Raw genomic sequence first — 24,948 nt, 5'->3', positions numbered from 1 at the left:
CTATTGTCCTGTTTATCTGGAGCCAAAGAGGGTCAAAGGGGACTTCCTGGACAGCCTGGGAAAGGGGAGCCAGCCCAACAGCAGAGCTTTGCAGTGCCCGTGGCAGCCCAACACCTCTGGGACGCTCTTTGGGGGGTGACACAGGTTTTAACACAGCAGAGATCCAGCCCTGATCCCCGCCCAGGTCACCGGAGCTCTCTCTGCTGCAGAAGGATGTGATGATGCTCCGTGCAGAGGTGTCCTCAGACCCACTGACATGCCGTGCAGGAACCACGTGATGCTGCCAGATGTGCTACAAAATGCATCAGTGGCGTGCATCACTTGGATCAGGACATGCCAAAACTGGAGGCAGTGCCCAGTTCTCCAGCAGGCTCGAGTGCACATCACAAACAACAGCACCACTCATTTTCACTTTGGCAAAACCCTCCAGCTTCGTGTGACCTCTACAGAAAGATGCAGCTCTGTTTGATGGGCAATTTTCACCGGTCCCTTGGTTGACCACTAACGATGGTTTCAGGGGAAAAACACTTCTGATAATGGATAATAAATAATATAAGGCAGGAAGGCAACTGCAAGGGTTTAAAAATAGCCAGTCAGTTTCCTTTCTCCTCTCCTGGGAACCTTCTGGGTCTGAAAAGCAAAACACTCAAAGCGGGGTCAGGAGCCCAAGTTCAGGATGTTTTCTCAGTGTAACTAACCCCAAACACTCAGCCTTCAGGGGCAAGGTTCTTGAAAATCATGAGATTCAAAATAAATAACTTTTCAGAGCTTCTAATTTGCCTCTAAGCACAACCTAAGGCTGTTCCCTTCCCCAGCCCAAAGGGAACAGGCAGGATCACACCCTCAGGTTTCTCCCCTGCACCCCTGAAGGTCTGGAAATCGTTGCAAAATGCAATTAATTTATATGCACGTGACTCCAGGGATTTAAGAAAAATGATCCACACTTGGGTGACTCATTAAAAAAATATACTATCAATTTACATTTGGCAAACTGAGCAAAAAAACTTTTCACAAGACACTGATTTTTCTGCATTGATGTCAGCAGTAAATGTCCCATCGACCCTGGTGGGCCCAGGAACTGGGTGCTGTGGGAAACCCGGCACTTTGTGTCTTTCCACCATTTCGAAATCAGCACTTGGCTGAATAAATACAAACCCACACAGCCAGCACTGGAGCACCTACAGATCACCCATCTCTGCTCCTCTGCCACAGACTCCAGGCTTTCCCTCTTGGTCAATAACATGGAGTGGGTAAATGCAGGCAGGCTTTTGCAAACTCTAAGCCAGTTTTCTGGTTTAGGAATCAATTTGGGTGAATCTTATGGGGTCAGGACCTTCAGATTCAGACTTTATATATTCAGTTAATAACTGGACTCTGAGCACATATGGGCTCAGATATGTGGGTCTTTGAGCATCCCCCTCATCTCCATCCTCCAGCCCTCCCAGCTCCTGCCTTTCTTCACTTTCATCTCACTGTTCTGCTGCTGAGCTGGGCTTTCCAGCATATTTCCTACAGGGCAAAACTCACAGTGACCCAGTTCTTGTGCTCAATATTTGCTGCAGGGTTTTTTTTCCACCAAGCCACGGGCTGAGGAGCGAGGCTGCCCCCTCCTCCCCGAGCATCCATCAGAAACGCTTCCATGGGGGTTGGTGGCATCCAGCTGCCTGCAAACACCCCAATGCTCCTGCCACCACCCCCAGGGCACATGCTGGCACCACCTCAAAAAAGCCATATTTTCTTTGAGTCTCAGTGAAGCTGCAGCAGGAGACACCAAGAAGCGAGAACAGCTGATCTCAGCCCTGACCAGAGAAGGCAGGAATCAGCCCCATCACCTCCAGCTGAGCCCCTCTGGAGCATCACACACCTCCAGCTTTCCCTGTTGGAGCAACAAGGGAACCAGGACCCAAACCAGCGGCCTCTGACAGGAACTGGGCTGGTTTATGTGGGAGTTGCAACATTATCCGGCCTCTGTCCCAAGCTCTGGCACCGACTCCCGAGGTGCGTCTGTGTCAGGCTCCAAAATGGAGCCGACAGCACTTCCTTCTATTGTGGGGCTGGGGAAGCCCTTCTTGCTGATGTTTTTAAGGCACTTCAGAGGAAAAGTGCTACCGATGGAAAAGAATTATTAACTCAAGGTTAGGCGTTAAGCCCTGGATCAAAATTTTTTGGACATCCCGATTTTAATTTGGAAGACTTCCATCTTCCACTGCCCGGGCTCGACTGTAAGATTATTGTAAAAGCAACAATAACAGTATAAAAATAAACTAGTACTATCTCTTCTACTTCAGGACAAAGGAAAAACCTCCAAGCTTGGGAGAGAAAGGAAAACAATGTCACTGCTCTGTTCACACAATCTGTACATAGATGTCAGATTACAGCAGCTGCTCCCAAAATTTGGGGACCAACAGATCACAGCCAGCCCTCAGGCCCTCCCAGACCCAATTCTTGCTTGCAAACATGATCAATGCCCCAATTTAACCAGATTGCAGGGGTGAGCCACCCCCCCCCTTGCCAGTGGATTTTAGGAAGTTCTCTGCTGAGTATTTCAGATCCAGTCGGATCACTCGCTCTGCCTCCAGGTTTTGGGCGTTTCTCGGGGCCGTTTCCCGGCGGATCAGGCACTGTGAACTCTTTGTGCTGGAAAGGGAGGAAGGCTGGCTCAGGCTCTCCTGCACTTTGTGCCCCTTCTGCCAGGGGCACCTGTTCCCCAGCTGCAGCACCCCCTCCTCCCCACGGCCCCCCATGGGCAGCTACTGATTCGGCACCGGGTTAATTCAGGAGCGCAGCTCTCTCCTCTGTGCCAAACATCCAACACAGCGAGGCGAGCCCCTAATTACTGTCAGTTCCTAGCAGAGGAAGCACACCAAATCCCTGGGCAATTAGGATCTAAAACTCTCCATCCAGCTATTCTGTGTTTCATTTCCTGCAGCCCCTGTGCACAGCTGGGCTACGGCAACTCCTGCGGAGGCTGCCGGCTCCTGAAGCTCAGCGATGGCAATGCAATTATTCCACGAGCCTTGGAGACTCAAGAGCTTTCAGGAATATTTCTCCTCCATCCTACTCCCTGCACCATCTATTTGGCTGCAGTAGAATCATGGAATCACAGACTGGTTTGGGTTGGAAGGGACCATAAAGCTCGTCTCGTTCCACCCGCCTGCCATGGGCAGGGACACCTTCCACTAGCCCAGGTTGCTCCAAGCCCCATCCGAGCTGCTCTTGGACACTTCCAGGGATGGGGCAGCCACAGCTTCTCTGGGCAACCTGTGCCAGTCCATCTCCACCCTCAGAGTAAAGAATTTCTTCCTAATATCTAATATAAATCTACCCTTCTTCACTTTAAAGCCATTCCCCCTTGTCCTGTCGCTCCCGACCCTTGTCCAAAGTCCCTCTCCAGCTCTCTTGGAGCCACTTTAGGCACTGAAGGGGACTCCAAGGTCTCCCTGGAGCCTTCTCTTCTCCAGGCAACTATTAAGTATTTGCAGATGTTCTGTTAGAGCAGCAAGTGACAACACAAACCTCTGTTTTTCAAGCTTTCTGACCTCTAAACGCTCATCAGAACAAGGCCAACATGGAGAGGATGGGGAGGGACCAAGCCACTTTCTCAGGAAGAAGTGACCACAGCACACTTTGGGCAGGCACCTAGATTCCTTCACAGCAAGGCACTGCACAGCATTTACAGTGAAACGAAAATACTCAGAAAAATAAAAGGCAAGATATAACTACTAACATTAAAATATGCCAAGAAAGCCAAAGACAACAGGGTCCACGCTGTGAAAAGCACCGAGACAGTGGTGCTTACAGTGTTTTGGCAGGGGGAGGCAGGGAAGCAAGGACCAAAGCTCACCCTGAGCTCGTTGTTTCGAGAGGATCACAAGATACCCAGTGAGTTTTGTTGCAGACCATCCCCACGTTTAGAGGAAGCTGCAGCTGCAGCTCTGGGTCACACTCTTCCCTTCCCATGTGCTCCTCCACGCCGGCTGTGACCCTCCCCGGAGTGCAGAGTTCAGCAGGCATTAAGCTGCTGAAGCCTGACACGCTGCAGACACACCAGAGCTCCCCTGGTAAAGACTGTTATTTCTTGAGCTGTTGGTCTTTAAAGGCAGCTTTTATCTCCCTATCACCTTTCTGCCAGAATGTTTCAGTCAGCTCTTTTAACAAATACCACCTAAGGTGCTTGTAACCAAAAGAAAAACAGGAAAAACATTTTTCTGTGTTGCTTAGCAATCAGTGTGTGACGAGTTCAAGCCTCCCAGGTGCTCTGTTATTGTAATTTCCATCCCTGTTTGCTTGGGCCCTCTGCATAACAGTCAGGGAAAGAAAAATCACCGGTAGAAAAGAGGAGAAAGGTTACAAAGCCACAAAAATTTGCAGGGAAAGATGGGAATGGGTGTAGCTCCGGAAGGCAAGGGAAACTCATTTCTGAAATCAAACCAGCCTTTGTCATCTACCACAAAAGTTAAATTACATAGTGAGATTTCATTAGATATTGGAAACACACATCTACCACCTGGGTGGATAAGGAACACAGCAAAGCTCTGGCTCTGCTCACCTTTCAAAAACCCACCCAAGGGCAGGCAGTACATTTTTCCACTGATGACAACCAGCCAAAATGACATGTTCAGCTGAGTTGTGTAAAAGGAGAATCTCAGAAACAAGAGGCTCTGGCAACTGATCCACAGAGAAATCCCAGTGGATAACAGAGAACCCTTGCTTGGCAGAGTGCCTGTTCCTGCTCACCAGCTCCCATCCCAGCCCGTGTTCCAGCCCTGCTCTCACCTGTGCCTTCCCTGGCTGGCACAGGTGAGCTGTGCTACTGCAGGGGGGTGACAGGTACACCCACCTCACCTGTGCCAGACAGACAGGGAACTTGGACCAGCCTGTGGGTCCCACGCTCCAGCAGGGGAGTGGGAAGTCAGCTTTTATTCCAGCTGTCACCCTGCTGGCTCCTTTCCTGGGCTGGAGAAGGTGAGGGGAGGCTTCCCCCTGCCCTCTACCTGGGTGACAGCTCCTGCCAGCACATACAGGGCATCACTGAGCACGTGTGTTATCCCTGGGGACATGCTCTGACCCCACACTGCTTGTTCTCCCTGGGGACAGGGATGGAGGTTGGTGTCTGTGTCACCACCCCAGCACGCTCAGACTCAGCTCCCCGAACCTGACCAGCACCATTCATTCCCCTGCTGCTGGAATGACACGTCTGGATGCAGGTAAGGGAGGGAATGGTACCACAGAGCTGCTAAGAAGTCCAGGAGAAAAGTGATGCCACAGCACAAGCACAGGGAAGAAGCATATGGAGTTGATACATTACACAAGATTAAATTATGTCCAAAGGCCAGCTTAAACATGGAGCCAAACAGGCTGCAAGGCCCTGGGCTGCAGTGCTGAGCTGATCTGAAGAGCTACAGATAGGAGAACAAATTTACACACACTACAAAGAGTTATCCCAGTATAGGAATACGGTGGAACAGATTTAAATGCCAGATCCTGGAAATAAGTGAAGCAACAGCAAGGTGTCCTCCACACATAACATTAATAACAAAAATAAATAACTGAGATTACTTAAACTAAGAAACCCAATTAAACAGGAACAAAGCCCCTTAAGAGGGGATATGAAAAGGATGTTCCAACAATGGTCCTGTATCTCCTTTGACCGCACGAACATCAGGGAAAGCATAAATCAAAACCTAGACACGTCGGAAAGCCGCCGGCGAAGCTGCAGGAAAGCTGACTTGATCTGAAGTGAGGAGTGAAACCTTGGAGCCAGGCTCTGGCGGAGGGAAGAGCTGATGTGATTGAAAGTGAGCAGCCAGGAGAGGAGCCAGAGGGCCCGGAGCAGCCGCAGGGATGAGGGAGAGGAGCTGCAGCAGGAGCTCTGGAGGAGAGAAGTCCAGCAGCTGGACCAGCACGCCCGGGTGCTGATGACACCACACAGCCCCTGCCAAGTCCTTTGGGCCAAATTCACCTCTGGGTCTGGGCTGGGACGCAGTGAGTGGACATGAAAACATTCTGCTTTAACAGCCTGAGCACACACTTACTGGTGTTGGCCACGTGAGAGTCAGGAAAAGAGGCTGGCAGGAGCTGGAAAGGGAAAGTTTCATTGCCCAGCCCTGAGCCGAGTATTGCAGAGATGAAACAAACAGTGACATGGGTAAAAAGTCAATTAAGAATTGGAAAAGTCTTTTAGTATTCCCAGGTATTGTCAGACCCTCAGACAAAGGATGTTTAAAAAAAAAATTATTTTCCCTTTGGTAATTACCACTTTAAAAGGTTTCCGCTCCGCATTGTTTCAGTGGGGGAAGTTATTCCAGGGCCTCTCTCCGTGGCCAGCAGAAATCTTTTTGTTGTGGGTTTTTGGCAAGGAGGAGCAGTGTTCTTCCAAACAATACTGTATGCTGGTGGCTGAGGGCCAGGTTTATCCCTCGGTTACAGTGGCACGAATATCAACAAACTTGTCGAGTGCCACCGAGTCACACCGTGACACTGAGTCCGGCCACAGCACTGCTGACCCTCCCAACTTGTTACCTTCGAGCCCATGATTTATGTTGTTTTTCCTTCAAGTCCTGGCTCTGGGAATCACGTTGAGTGCCGAAGGATTTCAGTTTTCATTAAAACAAAAAGGTCATCCCATGAGCACTGAAACTACTCGTGTCGCTTCCTATGGTTTTGCGTCTCGAGACTGTTTTCGGTGCCTAAAAATGTACGAACTGAGAATGAAAATGTTTTTGTGGTTAAGTGTTTGTAAGAAGCATTTCCCACGTGGGTTTTCTGGTGTCTAATAATACATGAACTCATGGTACAGATGTTTTGGGGCATTTACAAGATTCTTTTCCTCCTCTCAACCATCTCATTTCATCATACTTGCACAGACTTAATTATCTGCGAGCCCTCAGCCAAATGCGTGAAGCAGGCCAGTGGGTTCAGGAGTCATCTGGGGAGAGAGGACACGGGCAGACAGACACCGTGGCAGCATTAGCCTTATTTTGGTAGGAAATTAGATTTTAAGTATTTTCTGACTCCCCTAATTGCAGGGAAAACAGCGAGGAAGCACGACCCGAGCTTTTGCAGGAGGGTCAGGGAGCAGACAGCCAGTGAAAGAAGCTGCTCCCCGAGGGTCTCATCCTGCTTCTGCCAGACCTTCTGCAGCAGTGAGGCCCCATCCTGCTCCCGGGGAGCTTCTCCCACGGCACAGAACTCACGGGCTGATCAATCCATCCCCTCCATCATTTTTTTAATCTCAGCAGGGAACATTAGGCCCGAACCAGTGGTTAATTACCCACTGCCACTCACAGCAGGCGGGTGAGGAGCCGTGTCAGGGTTTCCATTACACGCGGGCGCGTAACGCGGTGGCACATCGGTGCCACGCCGGTGCCACGCCACTCAGGGCACGCATTGAGTCATCCTTTTGCAACAGCCAAACCCCCGGGGAGCTTCCCTTTCCCCCTCCTCACCCTGGCCTCGGTGGGGATTCACCCCCTGCCTTTTGCAAAGCTCCCTCCCAAGTGGCCCGGCAGTGAGAGGGTGGGCAGGGGGCATGGTTGGCACCCGAGGGCCCCTGGAAACGGAGGTTTGTTGTAGGTCTTGGATGGAGTTTGGGCCATGCTGCGACCAGCTGGGCTGTCAGCAGCAGCCAGGTCTGTGACACGTGGAGACTGACCCCAAAATAACTGGGGAGGGCTGGGAGGACCAGTTCGCCCCAGTGAGTGCAGAGGCATCGAGCCCTGAGCACTGGGAGAAGGTGGAGCTGCAGCCACTTGGCTCATCCCTCCCTTGTGCTTCCCGCATCCCTCCCGCCAAATAGAAAGGGAAATCCGGGATTTTCGGCTGCTTTTCATTGCCTCTCGCTCTGCACACAGCAGGGTGGGGAGGGATTAGTCTCCATTTCCTGCCTCCAGTCAGTTCCAGGGCTGCCCAGACGGGTACCCCGGGCCAGGGGCTCCCTGACCCATGACCACGATGCCGTCAGACCCCACATCGCTGCAACAGCTGCCCCATCCTGCCTCCTGCTGCCCCCAGCACATCTCCCCAGAGCCCCCAGACGTGCCTCCCAGCTGCTCTGCTCAGTCAGCCACAAACCACATTTCCCCTCCTTCCTCACTTGGTTGCAGTTTCTAACTTGTGCTTAGTTTCCAATATGGGAAGTAGAAGTGCTGGGGAGGGCACTATGATGAACGAAAAACCCCAGACTCTCAGAGCAATGCACAGAGGAACCTAAAGGGAGAAGAAAAGGATGAACAGAAAGGGGGTTATTAAGGGGGATTTTTGGGTGCTGCTTTCCTGGCAGGCAGGAGAACAAGCCCCCTCACCTCGAGTCACCAGTGTCACTGTCATCAGTGTTACAAATGAACAAACTTCATTTGTTTCCCTGTCACCACCATCATAGCCAGACACTACCAAGATTGTCACACAACTCATCCCAAACAGCTCCTCAACACCTCTGAGTGAAGGGCCTGGATCCTGCTGGCTGTCCCCTGGAGCTCAATGCCCAAATTAAAAAGGCAGGTGGCAGCTGTCAGCAGGATGGGATCGGGGATTCCCCACTCCCGGGCTGCCAGAGGGAGCAAAGACCTGATGTCCTGCTGCCAAGTGCTGCTGCAGCCCCAGCACGAGCCCAGAGAAGCTGGAAGAGGAGTGAGAACATGGGGCTGAGGAGATGCCTGCATAGGGCTGCACAGAGATGACCCAAGAAAACCAACAAATCAGCCTCTGGATGCAAACAGAACTTGGGATTCATAAAGTCAGGACTTTAGGTTAAGACAGAGGAAATTCCTTGCCATAGAGACACAGAGGAAGACGAACACCTGAGATGCTGCTCATGACCAGCATCTGTCTGGAGGTGATGCCTGAAAGCTGTGGATCAATCACGATATCAGGGTGTGCTCTGGGGCACCAGCAACACGCTGCCCTCTCCAGACCCTGTGTGTGATGCCACACACATGACTCCAAGAGCTGGGAGCCAAAAACCCCAAATATCACACGTTCTGCCCAACCTGAAACTGAACCCCCAGCCCCCCTGGCCTGCTGCAGTACAGCACTGTCATAGGACAGAGCAGCCGGGAGGAGCTGGGGAGAGCCATTTATCCTTGGGGCAGAGGAGCCAATCCTTCCAGCAACGTTGATACCATAACAATGCAACTAAAGCACTCCAGGTTCACCACAGACAGAGCCAACACCGAGCTGCATCTGGCTGTCCCCTGTCACTCAGGCTGCTTTACCACCTCCCACGTCCCACTGAAACCAAAGATGCTATTTGCATCTAAGCAGCATGTAACAGCCAGCACAGTGACCAAACCAAGCTGCTGCAGGACAGGGCTCCTGTCAGGGATGCTCCTTAGCACTATTTGAAGCTCCCACGGCTAAATCCAGCCCTACCTGAATGCAGCAGCGGTGCCCATCTGTGCTTGGCAACGCTTAAACAAAAGCAAATTGCTCTCTGATGCACAGGGACACCGGCGTGCTGCGAGGGGCGGGGGATGTGCTGGAGCCATGTGTTGGCTTTGGAGAGGTGCCGAGAGCCCCGGGGCACGTCGGGGCTGGCCAAGGAGCAGCGACTGTGTGTGACAGGAGGATGCTCCAGCAACACCACGGGCCACAAGGGCACAGCTTGTGTCAGCAAGAAGTGGTGCCACCCACCTCTGCAGTGGCAGCCACATCTGAGGGCAGGCAGGGTCCAGCTCGAGGCTTTCACTGCATGTCAAGGCACACCTCTGCTTCTGTGCTGCCACTCTCAGCTGTCTCAGCTGCTGCACAGCCCAGGGCTCTGGGCTGCTGGAACATGGGGTAATTAAATAGGGACATCTCTGATGGAGTCCCTGGATGGGAGATGCCCAGGGCTATACCTGTGCTCTGCTGTGACATTTGTGGTTGTGAATGGGGCAAAACCTTCATCCCTCCTGTGTTTGCAGCTGGCATACTCCAAATCAAGTGGCTATATTGATAACAGCCTTGTCCCTGGTCCAGCCCCCTACTGCTGGACGCAGCACGGGAGGCTGTGCAGAGCAGGAATGGAGCCACGGGCGGGAGACACCCACAGCTACTGACTCACCACCTCTGCTTAAGGAGGGCAGGAGAGCCAGGGCCAAATTGTCCCTGTGCTCTGGCAAAGACCCCAAGCAGGCACTGAACACCCCGCCTTGGATGGCCTGTGCTCTGCCAAACCAGCCAGTAACCGGGACTTGCCTTATTTGAGCACACGTGGGCACGGGGCAGCACTGGCAGCACTCACAGCACACTCCTGCAACAGCTGCTCCTGCAGGCACTGCCCTGGGCCCTGATGCACAGTGACAGATGAGAGCAAATTGCACTGATGGGTCCTTATTGAATCAAACTGTCAGGAGGCAGCTGCTCTGCGCCCGAGCTGTCGCGTGTTGGGGTGCCCAGCCCCGGGGTGTGGGGATGGAGCCAACTACTGCCAGCAGCTCATGGGCACCAGGACTGACTGTGCAGCTGCCTCGGCAGTGCCCGCAGCCAGGAGAAATGCTCTGCTGAGTTCCAGGGTCCCCACGGCACCGTCAGGATGGAAAGTGAGAGCAGAGAGTGAGAAAGCTGAACGCGCAGAGAGGAGATCCCATTTCACTTGAGAAAGGGAAAGTGCAAGAGGCAGAGCCTCTGCCTCCTGGAGATACACATCTACAGAGCAAAAGCTACAAGAGGAGCAAATTCTCACGTTGCCCTCAAACTTCAGACAGGGAAGTTGGTGCTGAAGGATGGGACGGAGGAGCAAAGAAACAGAGAAATGCTCTAGGAGGTCACCTTGAACATCAGTTCATGGTCTTAGCTATAGATAGGCTGTAATGTCACCAAAATCGGTGGCTTTACCTTGCTGTACACCAGTCGGGGATGTGGCACTGGGTACTTCACCTCATTTTCTCTGCAGTGAGCACTAGCAAGCACAGCTCCAGCCAGGCCACTTATAAAAAGATATTCAAAGTAGATCGATGGAACAATTACTGGAAACATTGTCTCCTTCTGCACTTGCAATAAACGGAGAATTAGCACTGCTTTAATTAGCAATAACTCCATCAGGGCAGCAGGAAGAGTTGGTCAGACAATTCCAGCCCCTGTGGCAGTGGAGCACTGGCAAAGTGTTGGAAAGCACAGGGAGCTGTGGCACACGCGAGGCAGCCACCAGAGATCCACTGGCGTGGCCAAGCCTGATCTGCTGACTGTGCATGGGCCAGGCACAGAGGCCTGGTGAACACCACACATCCCAAAATCTGCAAATAGGACGTCTCAGAGGCAATAGTGCTCTGGCTGTGATGACAAATCCTCAGGCAGGATGAGCCCCAAGGCAGGCTGTACCCCAGGGTGCTGCGTCAGACACTGGCCAAGGCTCCAGAGGTCTGGGTTTTCATTCCACTTTGGCAACCCTCGTCTGCATGACTGCATCAACACTGTCCTGCTAACTGCTTATTTGCAGTAACCCTGATATTACTGGCCCGGCCCTCCCCTGGCTGTGTTTCACTTGTTTGTTCAGATGAACACAGGCACATGAAGAGGTGAAGGCTCCAGATGCTTTAGTACCAGTGACCCAAACACAGCAGCAACCAGTGACCCTTTCCCCCATCCCTTTCCAACCAGTGAAAAGGCTCAGGCATCACACCCAATTATTCCCTTACTGCCCTTGCAGATGAGAATTCTACCTGGAATTCTTTTCCCATAGCTTCTAGTTTTCTCCAAAGAAACTGAGTGACGATTCGCCGGAGGGGAAAGGAAACTTTGGCCAGGGGCAGGGATGGAGGGATTTGTTGTTTTTGACTGCAACTGTGGTCAGGAAACGGTCCTAGTGCTCATTTTCAGCTCCTCCCTCTTGATAACATCTACCCTATGAAGGCAGTGGAAAAGAAACAGCCTTTGATACGACCTAGACCGAGTCTGATTCACGGCAGGGCCGTTTGCAGCTGTCACTTCACCCCAGTGCTGGCACGCGGTTTCAACCTGGGACTGACACCAGCACCGACTCCCTGACCCCTCTTGACTCCCAGTTTGAGCCACTTGACTCCCAGTTAAAGCCTTCCCAGCTGGGCTGCAGGAGATGGCGAGTGGCTCTGCCCCAGCCCAGTCCCGCAGCAGGACAGGAGGCTTTGACCCCAGGTCACACCGTGGCCCACAGGCACCGCTGCAGTTGTGACCCACATGCAGCTCCCAGGGGGGAGCTGAGCCCCCCTGACCCAGCGTGAGGGAAGCACCTCCCTCCCAGCCACCAGGATTCAGCCTCCCAAGCTTCCCAAGGAAGGTGCATTCCCAGCCCCTTCACAGCACTGTGGACCATTCCCGCTGCAGGACACGACCCTCGAGTGCCAGCTGGATCCCTCGGGATTCAACAAGCACAGCCCTTCACTCCTTGGTGCACGGGAAGTAACACCATTCCCACCCACTCCCGCAAGGATTAATTAGTTATTTACGCAGCACTCCAAGGTAATACCGGTGCTGCAAACAGGAACAATGAAGCTGGAAATTAGTAGCTCATTACTGCTGATCTGAAAGTTCTTCTGTGTGCCAGAGGAAAACGTTTCACCCAGGATACCTGGGCTGCAGTCAGCTAAGACACTTAAAGCTCAACTGAACGAGGTCTCAAACGCAGCAGGGAATAAGCCTGTGCCACAGCAAACCTGGGAACTAATCATTTGCTCCCATCACCAGCTCCTCCGAGCCTGGCTCTGAGGTCAAACCAAGCTTTTATCTTCTCCTGTATTTCAATATGCTGGGGGAAAAAAAATAATATTAGAGGAATAAATTAGCATGTGAAATGTAATTTAACTAATTAGCTCGCTGGAGTGGAAAATATTTGCTAACCACTTTGAAGTCAAACCGACTGCACTTCTTGGGACATCACAGAGGAGAAAGGACAGAGGCAAAGATGGGGAGACTGCCAGGACAGGCTCTGGAGGATGTAAGTGCCCAAGCAGGACACTGAGATCTTCCCACGATCATTTCTCTTTTCTTCTCACTCTGTAGAGCTGCATTAAGTGTCCAACTCAGAGACAGCAGAGCTGGGAGAGACCATGGCTGTGCTGCCATTTGCTGGACATTGCAACAAGGGGGGATTTCCCAGTGATTTTCATCATGACACAGGGCTGGGTCAGCTGCTTGGAATCAGCCTGGGATGCACAACCAACTCACCAGGCAGGAGGGATGCACTGGGACTGAGCAGCAGCATCCCACCACTGCGGGACATCGGTCCCTCCCAGCCCTGCGGGCTCCCACTGGCAGGGAGTGGATATTGCCAATTAAGCTGACAAACAACGTGCCATAAAGCTCCATCATAGTGGGGAACTGTCTGAGATGCCACAAGAAGCCGTTATATCACTTGCAACAGTCTGTTCATTGATTTCCCCATCTCCCAGATATAGAAACTGTTGCTCTTTTATTAGCAAACCTTTGGAAATCCCTCCCTGTAATAGCAAGAGAGGCTGCCTGGGCCATTTTGCAACTGCTGTGGCTGAATTATGAAAGGGAGGATTGACAGCCCCTTGGAAAGGCAGCAAGGGACACAGAAACAATGTGTCCTCTGCCCGACATGCACCATTGGGAGTAGCCTGAGGGATATGTCCCCCTTCCAGATGGGCACCCACTGAACACGGGCATGAGTACCCCATGTCTCTCCATCACCTCCAATGCTCCACTGCCAGCTGGTGAAATATTCCCCAAAGGAGCCCCAGTCCATTGTTGGGGCAGAACAGTTTTCCTGAATAACAGGAATATGAGGTGTTGACCCAACAAAGTTGCTGTTCTGGGAGAACAGGTTTGAGCCAGAGGCTCATGTCTTTTGGAGTGTCCCAACCTGGGCTTTGCCTGCCACCCTTGCTCCTTTCTGACACCAAAGCCATGCTCCACTGGGAATCCAGCCTGAGATGGGTCAGCTGTGTGCTCAGTGAATGAATGTGCAGCACTAGGAAAGCCCGGTTCTCAAGCCAGGCCTTCCCCACAGCTATGGTCCCACTGCTGATGGAGGCTGATGGACAGGATCCTGCACAAGAGCCCCAGGAAACGCAGCCCCCAAACTTTTCCCAACCTGCTTGCACAATCTCCAAGAAGAAAGAAAATTAATGAGCCTGCAAATCCTAAAATAGAGGGGGAAATGCCAGCACGGCTCCCTCTCCCCTGCCCACGCAGCCTGGGGACGAGACAGCAGGGAGATGAGCAGGGACCTGCACACGGGGGTGGGTGTGAGACACCAAACCCTGCCTGGCTGGGGGAATCTTTCAGCTGTGAAAGAGGAGTTTCCCCATCACCCCACAGACAGAAATGCCACTCAGGATTTCCCCTCAGCACTTCCCCACTGGCCTGTGTGTCGCAGCAGACGGAGCTGGCAGCTCCACGGGGGTGTGGGACCCGCTGTGCCCCCGCTTTCCAGGAATGGAAAATGGAACCTCAAAGCAGTGGTGTGCGAGCATGGAAAGGCAGAGGAGTCCCTAACCCACCTCCTGCTCACCAGTGCTGCCAGCCAGAGCTCACCCCTGGGGTCTCATCCTGCTCTGCCCAAGGCAGGAGAGGGCAGGTGGTGAAAGCACCAGTGGACCCAGAGCTGGGAGAGGTGACCATGGCTGGGAAATGTGAAAATGGGGATGTTGGAGACCAGCTCCCAGTCTGACCTCCTGGCAGTTCGAGTTTCCACAGGAAAGCACTAACCTTTTCTGTCCTGCTCTAACGCCCCAGTGATGACCTGAGGGCTGGGGACACCCTGATGTGCCAGTTACCGACTGGTGTCTCAATGTAACACAACTCCCAGGACTGGCTGTCATCCAGAAGCCACCACAGGGTTAGTAGGTATTGCTAAAAACCCAACCACACCAAATTAAAAAAATAAAAACCAACCAGCACTAACACATTGCACAACCCCCTTAAAAATTATTTTTCTTTTCTACAAAAAATCCAGGAATACCAAAAGCACACAGAGGTCCCTAAGCGACCCAAGGCCGGGGCATTCCCTGTGCCCTGTCCCAGATGATGCCCATGTCTCCAGCACAGGGAAGGAAGCAGGGAAGCCTCCACCTGAGTCGGGCAAACCCTGAGGATCCCCCGCGCTGCACCAGGGGCCGCAGGGAAATCCAGCACCAGATTGCGCTGCTGAGCAGGAACGGATATCGGCTGGTGTAAGCCCTGAGAAATCTGCTGCTTAGAAATCAAGCTAAAGGAGAATAAAGCATCCAGCCACTGGTTCACCTGCTTCATCCCGTGCTCCAGCGACCTGCCAGCACCCGGCTGCCCTCCCTCCCTCCCGCACAGGCTGCAGGAGGTACCTGCGCTGCCCACCCCTGGCACACCCCACCCGCTCTGCAGTGGCCCTCACAGGTATCCTCGTTAGTGCAGCAATGGATCCTGGCAAAGCCCCCGGGGTGTTTCTAAATATAGGAGGCTCCCTGCAAGTCCCCTGTCCCTGCAGAGGCATTTGCAGGAGGCTGAGCTGGGGCTCCCCACCCCTACCGGGATCCAACACACCGCCCTGCAGGAGAGACCTCCCTCCTCCCCGGGCAGCGGGCTCGTTTCTGTGCTGTCATTTCAGCCCTGTAAGCACAAAGATAATGCTGAAGAGAAGGCAACGGTAACTGTGACAGATCAATGGATGGCCACCGAGAAAATCCAGATTTAAGGCTCCTGCAGTGACACTACACACCCTGAGCACACACAGCAAGAGCATGGGCTTTCCCTGCTCCAAAATCAAAGGAAGTTTTGCCTCAAATTTTAACAGCACCCGGATCACATCCAAACCCCTTACACAGGTGGGACACAGACCACTCACCACCCATCAGCTCTGGAAAGCATTGCACCTATTTTGGGTTCTCCAGTGGCTTTATCCTTCCCGACACGGATTCGTGGTGTATTTCTGTGAGGGGCAGGTTAAGGTGACAAGAGGAGCCCTCAGCAGGAATCCTCTGACCCACATCGGGAAACCTCCGCCTCAGTGCTGCAACCAGCACCAATTTTTGCATCGTGAACCAAACCCTGTGCTTGGCTGCAGCTGCAGCAGAGGGAGAGGGCAGGAGCGATGCCCAGGGACGGTGACACCAGGCAGGGCAGCCACCGAGGTGTGTGGAGGCAGAGCTGAGCTCTGCAGCCGACTGCTGCCTCCCAGGTTTTCACACCCATCGTTCCACAGTCCAGGGCAGCAGAGCCAGGACACGCAGCAAACACTCCCTTTTGCATCGAGCTACAACACGAGTCTTATTCCGTACAGAAAGGCTTTCTCTCCCTCCCAAACCCTTCCTTTCGCTCTGGTGCCCTGCATTTGTGCCACAGTCTGCCTCCAAAACACACCACTTCAGAGAGGAAACAGTCACATCTGGAGGCGGTGCCAGCTCTTGGCATCTTTAACTTCACCAGAAGTTCACCACCCCCGGACAGTGCCGGGGTGGGGTCACAGCACCTCTCTGCCCTTGCACACCCACCCTGTCCCCGGAGCCGAGCGCGGGCTGGCGGCCCAGTTGCCTTCTACTTACATCATCATCCTGCACGCTCAGGGGGATATCCAACATGCACATCTGCACAGGCTGCACCAGAGCCTTCTGCACGTTGAACAAAGGTTTTGCCTCCATCTTCCCGGGGATGGAGGGGCTGCTCATTCTTCTCTCTCTCCTCCGCCGCTCCTCTCCCAGGGAGCGGGTCCAGCCCAGGCGGCGAAGCCGATTGGAGATCTCTCTCCCTGCCCGATTTTTGTCAGCACATCTTGCCAACAGCTGCTGCTTCTGCCGCTCCAAGAGGTCTTATTTCCTTCCTCGCGAATCAAAGAGCTGCGAGGAGCTGCACCGGGAGGCTGTGTGTGCGCGTGTGTGAGCGAGTGCGCCTGTGTGCGTGCGGGTGTGCGGCCGCCGATGCTCCCCAGCCTGGGGAAGCAGCCCTTTGCGGGCACACCACGGCACTCTGCCTTCCCCCCCAGCTTCTCCTTCCCTTCAGGGCAACCCCCGGCGCTGGCTCCGGCCGCCGCTTTGCACTGGCGCGGGGTTTTCCAGCCTCATCTACATGCGTGGCACTCGCAAACCCCGCGCATTGTCTCCGAGACACAACAGGTCCTGCCTGCTGTTGATTTCTGATTATGATCAAACCGTGTCTGCAGCAGTTGCAGCATTTCCCTCTGGCTGTTGTGACAGGCAAACAAGCAGAGCTGGAAGGATGAGAGGGTGTGAGACAGAGAGCATGAATGGCCAGAGCTGGAGCCTCCCCTTTTCTTTCCTTCTCTTCTCCCATTCCTGCTTTCCATTGTCAGAGGCAGTTTCAGCTCAACGCCTTCTTGTACTCCAAGGACCGGAGTGAGGCTTAAATAATTCACATCCAGAGAGTGATTGGGAACCTTATGGCACTGAAAATGCAGTGTGGCACTAAAAGACAGTGAGTGTTAGTGATGCCTTTGTTTGTAGGACAATTCTGCGTGGAAAGTTTCACCCAGGTGAGTGTGGCCTTTCCCACCAGAGAGCCTGAGAATCCAAACCAGAGCTTTGCTAAAGGGAGTATGGCACAGAATGAGATAGGTTTGCTATGAAGAGCATTGTCCTGTAGAATTTGCACCGATGGCAGAAGTAGGATGAGGGTCTCAACATGGAGCAACACGTGTATCACCTACATACACCTATCACACAGATGTTATTGCTCCCACAAACAATAGTAAACCTGGGGCCAAGCCCAAGAGCCATCACCTCACCCTCACCAGCTGCAGACACTGGGCTCAGTGACTGGGGGAAACACCCAGGGTGTCTCTCCCCGGGAAGGGCAGCAGCAGAGAAGCAGTTTGGTGGGTTCATCAATTCACAACCAGCGAGGGGAGTCACTGGGACTACCCATGTACCCAACGGAGGAGTTTGTAAAATGCTAATTAAAAGTACCCATTGCCCTCAAACAAACAGGAGTTTATGACCTTCCATCTGCCCTTCATGCTGGGCCCACCAAGGATGACATAAATAGGGCGAGCAGACCCTGCTCCAGGCAGGTATTTTTATGTGGTTTCCCACTGCAGGCTGCAGTGGGTCCCACTTTGGGGAGTCTCTTGCCATAGATCAGGGACGGTGCAGCTCTTTCCCGACTTTCCCAAACCCAGCCACTGCCTGAGGCCACAAACCCGGCTTGCAGCACGCCTGGGTTTCGGAGCAGAGCCGAGGAGCCCCGCTGAGCCAGGCATTCCTGCGGCATTAGGTAAGCTGGGCTTGGCAGCCCCGCTCTGCGCCCGGCCAGCGCTGGGCTGACTCACTCACACAGGAGCCAGAGCTGGCAGAGACAGCGGGGTTAGAGGGGTCTCACACACACACACAGACCCTTCGTGCTGGGCACCTTCCCAGCACACCAGGGCAGAGTGTGGGACTGCGGGGTTCCAGACCGTCATTTTCTCAACACAAGGGTGAGAAAACCAGCTCTTACAGGCTGCAGGAACGGGAACTAATGGGCAAGCCTGGAACAAGACCAGATTGGGATAAACACACCATAAATTTTTAAGCAGAAATTAGACAAGATTTTTCAACCACCACGGGGCTGAGACAAGCAGCAGGAAGGACAACACGGCAGCACTGCAGTGGCCCCAGGAATGGTTTCGCAGGGGAGGAGAGAGGGGAGGTCACAGCCAAAGCACATGGACAAGGAAAAGTATTCAGGGCCATCTCCCATCTTCTGCCTGACAGCATTTTGGCAACTCTTTCCATGGCACAGAGGTAGTGGCACAGGCCAGGAAACACCCTGGCACAGCCAGTCTCTGTCCCTCTCTGTACATGATGCCTTGGTGACTCAGTACAATGTGCATTCCCATGGAGGACAGTCCCACATTTCACAGTGCTGTCACCAGAAACAAAACCTGGCCCCAGCACGGGCAGAACCCACAGCTCTGGTTCCAGGAAAGGTGATTCAAACCTGTGCTTCAGCCCCAGCTCAGGTTACTCACCTACCTGCAACAACTGGTCAGCAGAGCTTGGCTTTCCAACAACAGCTTTCCAGTAACAAGCTGGGCTTGGCCAGCTGGGATTGCAGCTTCCAACAAGCCTAAGTGGCTGTACCAACATCCTGACGCAGATTTCACACTCAAATGCCAGAAGCTACAAGGGCTACCATTCCTAGGAACCCATTCATCATTCTGCTCAGAAGTTAATCTGTCCCATGAGAACGGGATTCCCTGCAGAGGTGGTGTGGAGGTGTAGGAGTCCCACCATCTGCTGGTGCCCAGGTCTGCAGGGCTCCCCTGGACTTCATGGTAACATCAAGGGATAGAGACAGAGGTTGCTACCCCAGAGCAAACACTTCTGGCAGGGGCTCAGTCTGTTCTGCTGGTCCCCGGAGCCCAATGACCTCCCATGAGGCAGCCAGAAAGATGCCCGAGGGACAATCCTTCTGGAGAAAGTCACAAACCACACGGGCAGACTGCAAAGGAGAACAAAACCCCAAGTGTAGGGTCCCTTCCAGTGTAGTGTCTCCAAGAAGAGACACTGGGCAGGGCAGCAGAAGAAGAGGTTGGACAAAAGAAGAGGTGCTCCAGAGAACCAGCTCAAACCAACCAGAATGGCACATGGGAGCTGCTGTGCACAGAATGCTCTGGTCAAAGGTAACCAGCCAGATGTTGTGGGCATTTACACAGTCCCAGAAATAGTGTGAAACCTTCCCCTCCTCTCCCAGGGCCAGCTCGTGCATGTCCACCCACCAGTGTCCCCAGACACCTGCCCCAGTTGTGTTAACAGTCCTTCAGCAGAAACCGGCAAAGTGGCTTTGAACAAATTCCCTTTGGGAGATCTGCAGCAGAAGCACAAAGCAAAGAATCCCCTGACATCAAACCAGCCCAGACAGGGTGATCCTACGCAGATCTTTAAATGACAGCCTCATCCTACTGCTCCTCCAGTCTGGCTGACACGAGTGGAAACCGTGCTATGATCCCAGATCTTCCAGAAACAGCAGCCAAGCACCTTAACCATCCCACTGCATGGATAACAGAGAGCCATCCCCACAGGCACAGGGAGCTTCTGGAACCCCACGGCAGCCTGTGCCAGCCCAAGGAGTGGGGGAGCCCTGCCAGGGGTGCAGGAGAAATCTCCCCCTGGTGTCTCCGTACCTCTGGCACACAGGGAACCCCCAGCACAGCCACTGATGTTTCCCTGCTTCATTTTGCACTGGAGCTTTATTGTTCCTGCAGCTCCAGCTGAGCAGATGAAGCCCATCATGAGACCTCACTGCTTAGCAACGATTACTGGGAAAATACTGTTTTCCAGTAACAGTCTTGGCAGGAACAGAGCAACTGCAGGGCAAATACACTGCAATTCCTGTGCCGGATGCATCCTGCTCCCAACTGCCCTACTGCTGTCCCAGGGAGAGACCGACTCCTGCACTGGGAAGTGCATCCATTCCTTAAGGTCTAAACAGACTCTGCAACCCTGCAAGCACATCATTTTGAGCATACCAGGATGGACCAGGACTGAACCTCTGCACAGGATGCAGGTTTCAGGGACAAACTCATAAACAGGAGGATCTTGATACTCAGCATTCCTGCCATGCTGTGAACATTCCAGGAACTGGGACCAACCTCTCCTATCACACTGGTCATTCCTTACACCAACTGAGTCACAAAGGCCCAGCTAAGGAAGGCTGACTCTAGTGCTTGATGCAGTTAAGCATCAAAGGCTTCCACAAAATTAAAGAAATTCCCTAGAAATAACAATGGCCAGTTTGTTTTTAAAAGGAAATTGCAACTCCCTGTATTGTGCCCAAGCCCAAACATCACAGCATCCTGCACCAGAGGAATGACAGAAAACCAGCTGGTTTATTTTCAATGTGTGAAGCTGATAGAAAGGCAAAGAGGAAAGAAAGTGGCATGAGAGTAAAAGGCAAATGGAAAATCCCAAAAGCTCTTCCCCTTTGATATTTCTCAGTAATAGAAAGAGGAAACCTGGTTTCAAAACCACGGAAATCCCAACCCAACAGCATGCCTCTGGAGAAATCTGGCATTTACAGAAAACCTACAGGTAGATTTAGAGAGGCAGGGACAGGCACAGACATGGAGATGGATGCCTGCTGGGACTTCCAGGATACCACGAGCAGGCAGGATACCTATTGATACCTCAGTGAAAATCAAAGGCACTTTGGCATCTACACATGTGTGTGCTTCTGTATATCCCATCTGAAATCCATTTCTCTTGTCTCAAACTAGTTGTGAGAATAAATCCCATTTGATTTGAATCTGCACCCTTGTTTTTAGGCATTTACTCGAAGAAGCCTCTGTCGTTCCCTCCAAGTCACTCCCGGCAGCAGCCGCAGCCCAGGCTGCACCTCACGCCTCTGGAAAACCCGTCTGGCATTCAGCATCCTGAATAAATTCCCATGCTTCCCAGAATAGATATGTATGCAAAATTAATTCACAATCAAGCCCGTGTGAAGCACAAGACGGCCTTTTAATAGGTGCAGAGTAGCAATTACCAGTGCAGAGTGAAAGCCAACAAGCATTAAAGGAAGGGTGGGGGGAAAACCAATTAGTTTTCTCGGGATCCCTCCACACATTTGTCACTTAAGGGATTTCAATTTTCACACTCCCCTGGGGGCTGAGAGTGTACCCTGGGAGCCACTGTGTCTCCCGTGGGGAGGGGATGGGGATGTGTCCCCATGGCCTCCCCTGCCGTGGTCCCCAGGATGTGGCTGTGCTGGGCTGGTCTCCATGGAGACTGTCACCGCAGCAACGGGGACCAGCGGTGCTCGTGGGGCTGCAAAGGAGACGAGGATCACCTCTCCCCTCTAGGAAAGGGACTATCAGGTACCCACATGCCTCCTTTCTGCTTCCAGCACTGTTTTCCTGCATTGGCAGGATAAAAGGGATGTGCTGCCTGCAATCCATCTGCCTCGTCCCTTGCCGAAAACGCTTTATCCTGTTGAGATCAGTCCCACGGGAGCTGGTGATACGGAGCTGTCAGGGTGGGTAAGGATCGGGAGGGAGCCGTGCTCGGGGCTGTCATGGCAACAGTTGATTGAGTTTCCATAACCGCCTCCCCCGGGAGGTGGGGACAGAGCCCGGGCTGGGGACAGCACTGCTGCAGCCCCCAGGTGCCCATGGGTGGGGAGTTCAGGGTGGACAAAGCTGCCCTAGGAGGGGACCTGCCATTCCACCACGACATGGCCATTCCATCAGATGGGGTAGAGGAAGGACCCCTGACCCTGAGTGACTTCCCACTCCCTCCTGCCCCCCATTCCACCACTCTGCAGGAGGGAAGGAGGGAAGAAGGAAATAAGGAAAACAAGCACCACATAACTGCCTGCAATCCACAGCTGCTCCCACGACCCCCTTCTTGGTTCACCCCAAATCCATTTCCCACTAGGTTAAGCCCTTTTAATGGCACCTCCATGGCCTCCCCACTCCACGTGGGCCACACTGTGCTGCTGGAGAGACCCTGGCATGGCACTAACGCCGGGAAACCCCTGGCACAGGGCCCACATGTTTTCTGCATGTATTGCTGGGATGACTGTACTCCTGCCCAGATGCCCCACTTCCCAACCTGGGCAGACACAGCAGGCTTTGGAGCTGAGGCTGCATGGGTGTGGGAGGCTGCCACAAACACCCACATGCCCATTGCTGTTCCCTGCCAGCTCCAAACCTGAGGGAAAGTCCCATCATCTCCCAAGACACCTGCCCATCAGGGGAGCCCGCAGCACAGGAAGATTTAAGAAAGACAGGGGCCAAGAATAAGCTCCCAAACATCAGCACAGCTTGTCCCCTCTAGGGCAGCTCCAAACAGTGCCCTGGCAGTGCAGCCACCCTGCTGGGACCCAGGTGGGCACAGCACAGGACACAGCACAGGGCACAGCACAGGACACAACAGGGCTCAGCTGTCCCCACACCAGCTCAGCAGCACGACCAAGTGCTTCCCACTGCAAACATCTTTGATGGAGAAGAGAAAGATGCCGGGGGGAATGGAGAGCTGAGGGTATAGCAAACCATGACAATCCCTGCTGTTACCAATTGCACTTTTCCTGCAGGGATTTATTCCACTTGCCAACAGGCCAAAGCAGCAGCCTGTCTGTGGCGAGGCCAGACTGGCAGCAAGGCCTGGGCATCTCTCTGGGCACATGTCTGCAGACAACCAGGGCCACGCAGACACGGTGGAAAGCACAGCACACTGTCTGGAGCGTTCACCAGAGATGGAGCATCCACTAATTCACCCACTTGGCCAAGCCTCCAGCTCTGGGCAGGGCTGTTCCCTTCAGCATATTTTCCAGGGCTTAGCTGAAGCTTAAACAAACCCAAAAGAGGAGGTTCCAGTCTCCCCGCCCTCAGAGCCTGCTCTCATTGTGCTGTTAAAAACCGTCTCAGCTCCTCACACAGGCTTCAGCCTGCATTACACATGGCCCAGAGGTTATCTACAGATCCACACCACTGCTCCGTGTCACTTGGCAGACAACAAACTGTGGGATAGAGAGATAACAGACACAGCTCTGGCAGCCTGGAGGTTTCCAGCCCTACACCCTGAGCCAAAGGCTCTCCAATCCTCCCTCTTCATGACTATTTTGCAGGCTACGGGGTTTAAAGAAGTCTCCACCACGGGCAGTCCCCTCTGCACCAGCCTGTGATAGCCAAGGACATGAGAAACACTTGTTGCATGGCCAGATTCCTGAAGCAGGTTGATTTTCCTGGAAGTTTCCTTCAGGGCTCCCATCCAGCTGCTCCCCACCCTCCCATTCCAACAGAAAGGTTCCACGTTGCTTCCTCGGCTGCAGGGGGAGTAAATGCTTTGTGCAGAGCTCTCCCAAGAGGCACGGCCCTGGATCAGAGAGGGAGAGGCATTCCAGACTGGAATCCCCTGAGGGAGGGTGAGGAGGGGAAGGACAAGGCGTGGTGGGACTGAGCAGACCCCAAGGCTGTCAGCTCTGATGGACACAGTCCAGAGAGCACAGAGGCCCTTCCCTGACCTCCTGGGGGCTGAGGCTGGACCTCGGCTTTCCCAGGCCTGGCCCCTGTGCAGCCCACCACGGAGGGGGCTGGGAGCCTGCTGCATTTTGGGGATGGCAGTTGTGAGCTCTCTTTGCTGCTGCACAGATTAATGAGCCCATCCTACCAACCTGCTCTTTCCAGATGCTTTCTCACAGCAGAGGGGAGTGCGAAGCCCCCCAGGCACTGCAGAGCAGTCCCTGCTCTCAGCTTTCAGGCCAAGCCACCAAGACCCCCCTCAAATTCAGTCTCCTTTTCTCCAGTCAAAAACCCCAGTGACCTCGGCCGCTCCTCGTACGGCTCCTTTACCATTTCCACAGCCCTTCTTTGGATGCTCTCCAACAGCTTTATATCCTTTTTTTCTTTATTTTCAGGAGCCCCCTCCCAGCCTGGCACTCAGCACAGGGGGCAGCACTTTCCCCCCTCTAGCCCCAGAGCCATCTCTGGCCGCACACCCCACACAGCCCTGTGGTGACTGTGCTGCAAATCGGATGAAGCTCATTCCCGGGGGCCCACCATTGATTTCCGTTGCCTAACGACAGGAAAGCTTTATAATCCTATTAACTAAACACCCTTTCAAAGCAGCACAGGGAACAGTGCAAAGGGGACTTGTGTAAGCAGTCAGAACCACCCAGAGCCCTGGTAGGTGCTGGATGAGTTCCCCAAAAGCAGGGCTGTGACACCCAGAGTGGCCAGTGCAGGGTCAGTGGTGGCCACCACAGAAACAACTTGGATCCCACCATGAAACACAGGTCACTGAGCCGGGAGGGCTTGCACAGGGACATGGTGCCCACACAGGCAAACTGGCAGGAGTTGGCCCCTGAAATGTTCACAAATATTATTGCACCTGGCCCTACTTAGAGATGTTTGACAGCAAAAGATACACAGCTTTGGCCAAAATATATAAACATTTCGTGGGAGAATGTGAATTTCCTTGTGGTTTTCTAAGGAGAAAGGATACATTTCATCATCTATTTGCAAAACGTTTCAAGAGTGCATCCCTCCCTGCTAGTTAGAAACGATAGCCAGTGCGGGACACACACACACACACACACACACACACACACACACACACACACACA

At 53.3% G+C, this 24,948-nt stretch overlaps 1 protein-coding gene across 2 annotated transcripts in view; it reads right to left on the bottom strand.

The window, feature by feature from the left end:
• Window positions 1–24,948, bottom strand: part of RALGDS (ral guanine nucleotide dissociation stimulator) — a 58,887-nt gene that overhangs the window by 26,822 nt on the left and 7,117 nt on the right. Inside the window, exon 1 of one of the 2 annotated variants that reach the window (XM_027650121.1) lies at window positions 16,437–16,693. The exons of the other annotated variant lie outside the window; for it this stretch is intronic. Coding sequence (XP_027505922.1) covers window positions 16,437–16,559 — 123 coding nt within the window. The 5' untranslated portion in view covers window positions 16,560–16,693. Of the gene's footprint in view, window positions 1–16,436; window positions 16,694–24,948 lie in introns of those variants that run through there. 2 annotated transcript variants of the gene reach the window in all.

This window comes from Corapipo altera, unplaced genomic scaffold, assembly GCF_003945725.1.
Source record: "Corapipo altera isolate COAL_440 unplaced genomic scaffold, ASM394572v1 268, whole genome shotgun sequence".
NCBI classification, from domain to species: Eukaryota; Metazoa; Chordata; class Aves; order Passeriformes; family Pipridae; genus Corapipo; species Corapipo altera.
This window is presented reverse-complemented; position numbering and strand designations above follow the sequence as displayed.